Source organism: Berghia stephanieae, chromosome 13 (genome assembly GCF_034508935.2).
Source record: "Berghia stephanieae isolate SIO BIC M18660-M18661 chromosome 13, UCSD_Bste_1.3, whole genome shotgun sequence".
In the NCBI taxonomy this organism is placed as follows: domain Eukaryota; kingdom Metazoa; phylum Mollusca; class Gastropoda; order Nudibranchia; family Aeolidiidae; genus Berghia; species Berghia stephanieae.
In genome coordinates this window covers 22548424-22554319 of record NC_088372.1, presented here as the reverse complement: position 1 = coordinate 22554319, position 5896 = coordinate 22548424, and the positions used below count along the sequence as shown (strand labels likewise).

The 5896-nt window shown below is 31.5% G+C and overlaps 1 protein-coding gene across 1 annotated transcript; it reads right to left on the bottom strand.

The window, feature by feature from the left end:
• Positions 1-2147: 2147 nt before the first annotated feature.
• Positions 2148-5636, bottom strand: LOC144958783 (dynein axonemal assembly factor 19-like). Its single transcript, XM_078890987.1, has 4 exons — positions 5549-5636; positions 4877-5049; positions 3751-3901; positions 2148-2700 (listed from the first exon to the last, which is right to left on the bottom strand). Exons 2-4 carry the CDS (start codon positions 5035-5037, stop codon positions 2320-2322), a joined length of 693 nt encoding a protein of 230 aa, XP_078747113.1. The 5' UTR covers positions 5038-5049; positions 5549-5636; the 3' UTR covers positions 2148-2319.
• Between the last annotated feature and the right edge of the window lie 260 nt (positions 5637-5896).

Here is a 5896-nt window from a genome sequence, read left to right as displayed (position 1 = left end):
TAAACCGTATGCTTATGTAGCGCAGTTTGCAACCTTGTTTATGTGTGCTATATTCAAGCTACGACACCGATCAATAACCAAACACAATACGTTGATAAAGGTTTTGAAGCTAAATGAAGATATATTTTATTACAATATAACCAAGATATTATGAGATATGAAGATGAAATGATAGATGTCATAAGTATGAAATCAAATGGATGGATGACAAATTGATGGAGATGGTGTGATGATGAATATGATATGAAAGCGATATGAAAATATATAATTAAATCAATTAATTATCAATACTTTACCAAACCGCTACCACATCAGACAATCTCACAGATAGGTTGCAACCATCACAGTCATACAGGCAACTAATAATTAACTAACTAACTAAACACAATCCAGACGTGTAGAAGAAAGCCAAAAGAGTGTCCTTGATATTCAACAAAAACTGTAAGGTTGTTCTAATATTGTTAATTTGTCTCTTCTTGAAATTGTTCTGATTTCACAGTATTCATAAACAGATCAATTGTTTCTCAATGTTCTGATATTAAAATAAGCAAATGGTTCTTCACAGGTAACTTATAAAACAGGCAAATGTTCAGTTTCTATTAGGGTCAAGCTATGAGTGTATAGCCTAAAGTTGGCTTGTTAAAGCCCAGCCTCCGACGGCTCATTCACTTTAAAGAAAGAAAATGATTTTGTTATAATATAATAATCATACGAATATAACTCTATCTATATTCGAACTCACTCAATATGTTTACTTTAAATGAGTAAATATTATTTTACTTTAACAAATCAATTTATTAATGTTGATTAATATTGCTTTACTTTGTAGATATGAAATAATAATGCTTTATAGCAAGAAAAGCTTATTTTCTTTACAACAAGAATATATTACACAATTAATTTCATTATCTGATTAATTAATTGAGAATCAAAATTTAAAGTGATATTATGATATTGATATCAAAACACAATCATAATTGTAATCACAACATATTATTCAAAATCTCACCAGAGCCGAACAGATTATTGAAATCACAAATTAAGTCTACACAAGACTTTAATCAAACTCTACACAAGAGTTATAACACAACTTGATTCAGCTCAAACTTTGAGCACCACAAAGTCTACACAAGACTTAAATCACACTCTACACAAGAGTTAACACAAAACGTGTTTCAGCTCGAACTTTGAGCACTACAAAGTCTACACAAGACTTTAATCCAACTCTACACAAGAGTTAAACAAATGAGCCTAAAAGACTCCGCTGTGGTTATCGCTTAGAGACTATGAGCCTAAAAGACTCCGCTGTCTGGTCTCTTTTGAGACAATGAGCCTAAAAGACTCCGCTGAGTGGTCTGAAGAAACTGCTCAAAACTCTGGCATTTATAGGCAAAAATCAAGCAAACGAAGCAAAATTCTACCCACACAACCGGATGTTAGTCATATCCGTAAACATCTGAAATTCCTTAAAACTCCCTTAGATTCCATAATCATGGACAACAACAACCCATCCTGATACCGGACATCCTCATATCAAGGATAAATAAATTCGTCAGCCCCATAGTTACGAGATATCAATCAAGCCATACCATAACAAAGTCACTCCCGTAGAATACAGGGATCCTACTTTGCTTATAAGTTTACGGAGAAAACAAGATTGATGCCTTTCTCACAATAACACCCACACTACGTAGTTTAATTGAAACTTCCGGGCCATAGGTGCATGATCTGATACGACCTGTATCAACAAAAGAAGGGTTGTTCCAGAGGGATTACAATAACAACAACAACTAATACTACGACGACGTACATCCTGTCGTAAACTGACGCCTACACGGAAGCATTTCGTTACAAATAGTAATAAAAAATAATAATAATAATAATAATAATAATAATAATAATAATAGTAATAATAATAGTAATAACAATGATAATAAATAATAATAATAATAATAATAATAATAATAATAATAATAATAATAATAATAATAATAATAATAATAACAATAATAATAATACAATAATAATAATAATACAATAATAATAATAATAATAATAATAGTAATAATAATAATAATAATAATAATAATAATAATAATAATAATAATAATATTAATAATAATAATAATAACGATAATACTACTACCACTAATAATGATGATTATCATTCTCATCATCATCATAAGAAATGAATAACTGTATAACACAGAAAAACATATCACAAACTAACACAGAAGGTTTAAATATATTCTGAATAATCTTGAGAGAAAAAATAAAATTCATAGATACTTCTAATGGTAATTGCATTTTCCCCAAATCTCAACAAAGTTTATACATTTTCTCAAGCTCTTTCAACTTCTCAGCCTTTTCAGATCCACAAAGACTTTTTAATTTTTGAAAAAGTTCCGAACCGTTTGATTTTTCCTTTTTACTTAAAAATGCTAGGGATAGTGAAAATCGTCGAGTTTTTGTGAACACATCCAATAGTTCTATGACAACATCGGTTTCTGATTCTTTCACAGACCGCAGGCAATCAAAAAATTCTCCCAGCAGACCATCTGTGATTTCTGTTCGGAAAAGACTTCCCAATCTTTCAGGTCCAACAATTAGAAGATAGTTCTTCTGGTCCTCTTTCACTTTACTCAAGTGTTTCCAAGTGCGAGCAAATTCTTGACCTGATGATGGTATTTGCAATCCATTCTGTAAAAAAAAAAAATGAATGTTTCATAATGGAAGTGAAAAGTTGAAAAAAAAAATACTCTGAAAGTATGTGTATGATACAGAGTCAGACAAAGTAGAAAAATAAAAAGACAAAATAAAATCACACAAAAATTAACATTTCTTGATTGAAAACACATTGCAAAAACTAGAGACGGGCACTAGAGAGTAAAATTGACACATCATGTGTTTTGGTCATCCCGATGATCAGGTAACCTCTGATGTTATTGAAGCACAGTTTAAGGTTCGATCTCCTTTAGAGGAAGACAGGCATTATGGGAGGATTTTTCACTTGCTTCACACCCCAACAGTAATAAAGTAGCAAATTTTGCAATAGACTAGCATCCTATCCAAGCAGTAGCAAGCAATTGTTATTGCCCGTTTCAAATTACAGATATCTGGACAAACTCCAGTTACATGGGCCTAATGACTCTGAACGACAACCACTTTTGATACCACCTTTAAAATAAATGCAAAGAAAAGGATTGTTAAGTAAACAGGACAAACTTCGGGCCTCTCTCTACACAACTGATGATTTGAAGAGAATATGCATTGCCACTGCAAGAACTCATCCTTTACATATAATTATAAAATAACAGCAATAATAAATAGTATTTATAAAGAGAGCTTCTTACACCTTTCTCATAAACTTCAACTACTTTACATTGTATATTTTATATTATATGTTAATTAATCAAATGTTAATTAATTGTGTGGCATTATGTATCATAGTGTTTATCATAGTTAAGCGTGACAAAAATATAATCTCTTATTTTTTTTCTTTAAGATAAAGCACAATCTTAGTGAATTTAAATTTTGTATTTCAACAGTCCTCTTACTCATCAATGAAACCATGCGTTTGTCAAAAAAAAATAAAAAAATACAGATACTTGTTTACATTTATACAAATGTGCATGCTGATAGGCTTTGAGCTCATACCAAAGATGTTTCTGTATCTCTAGAATTGTTAGGGTAAAAGCAAAACTATACAAGCTCAATCCATAAAACGTGAAAATCACATAAATCACATACCACATCTAAATCATCGTTATTCTTAATTTGCATGTCATTGTTTGATTTTTGGCCTATAGCAAGTTGGTTCCAAACTTGTGTAAATCTTCCAATGTCACTGATCCGATCTCCTTTCTGAAGAGGTTTCAGATGAGCTGCTAGCACCATTTCTCTGAAATATACAATTTCAACATATTTCTTTTACCATACAAAAAAAAAGGTTTATTTGTTAGGACGAGTTTTAGAGTGCATGCAATACTTTTACGCATTTCAGTACCAGTAAAAAGTAGATGATGTGATATTCAAAAGATAATAGATCTGCACTTACAAGTTTCCTAGAGAAAGTAAGTGTAAGATAAAGATCTAAACAAATGTTCAGTGCAATGGTGCCAGACAAAGCATGAAAGAAAAATACAAAAATAAAAACCATCCCAAAAAAACCAGTCTTCCTTGACTGGGGATCGAACCTCAGACCTCCTGATTCCTGGCCAGACCTGCTACCATTACACCACAGAGGTTCCCTATAGTTGGGACAATTTTAATTCCTACATTCTTCATAAAGGTACGCATTTTACGAGGTGAACTCTCGCTTGTACCACATACACTACACATACATTGAACACGATAGGTTGGGAGAAAGACATCTGAGTAGCTCCATCTATTTTATATTTTTGAAAATATCAAATTGAGAAAGTTTAAAATAAAGATCTTTATTTGGTAAGATGTCACGGATTGTTCATGACTGTGCAATATGAAAAAAAAAGAAAAGAAGTAAAGGTGGAAGATTCAAGGATTCCCTGAAGATTGCTATTCCGGGAAGATATAAGCGTGAATAAAATTTCTATTTTGGATAATTTTCATGACCAACATAATAAAGAAACCCCCCGACAAAACACAACAAACCCCCCCCCCCCCCCGACAAAACAAAAACAAAAAAAACAAACCAACAGCACAACAACTCCTCCCCCCCCCCCCGCAATAATAAAACAAAACAAAAGACTACCCCCCCCCCCAAACAAACACACACACATACACACACACACACACACACACACACAATTCAACCACACAAAAAAACCCCAAACAAACAAAACATCAATTTGTGGCAAGGATGAAAAGGTTTGCTTTGTATACAACTACAACCCACCTGAAATCATCATATGTTGGAACTCGCTGTTCAACAGCTCGAATTTTTGCATCATTCTCCCTCCAATATTTTTCATCATAGACAACTGCATTTTGAACCTCTTTCTCAATCTTAGCAAAGTCGAGATGATCATCATCGTGGGATCCTTTGCTAGACATCATAAAATCAGTGCCCTAGTGTTTGGGAAACAATAAAAAAGAACAGTTAAAAATCATATTCATATTGAACCCATTGAATACTCAATCAGAAGAATATTTAAATAACACTCACATACAACCTAAATTTTAAAAGGACTAATTTTAGTGTATTAAATGGAACAAATGCTGTGCATTGACTCAATAATTGAGTTTGCCGAATCTATGAAAATTTGCTGTATATATATTTTTTATAAATCTTTCCTTTAAAAAATATTTATAATTTTCAATATTATATCCGCCATGTACCAGGTCTGATAACCCAAATTGTTTAAGGCTCATTGTTTTAATGGAAATATTCTCATACCAACGCAATATATTTCCATTATAATATTTAATCATAAACACCAAACTAACTTCTAAATAAATACGTGCACCTTGTTATGTCCTTAATTTAAGTCAGGTTAGGGCAACCGAAAGATGTTCAAACATAGTCTAAATACTTTCCCTACATTCTCTTTATACTATATGTGTTTACCTGTCCCTATAGACAACGAAAAATAAGTTTGTTTTATTATCCTTGATGAAAATGATAACGTTATAATTGAAAATGAAAGCAGCGTCCCTCACAACAATTTTTAGAACAGTTAAAAACATGAAAGGAAATCTAAAAAAATCCCGAAATATCCTCTTGCATAAAAACTGCCCAAACTAAAATAAATAAAAACAAAGTAGACAGATAATTGTACAATATTAATTACTGAAGATTATGTACAGTAATATGACTATTCATGTGAAATTTTAAAAGGATAATTTAAAAATGAAAAGAATTATTATTCTGTTATATCATAGTTCCATAGTTTTAATCTAACAACTAAAATCCAAC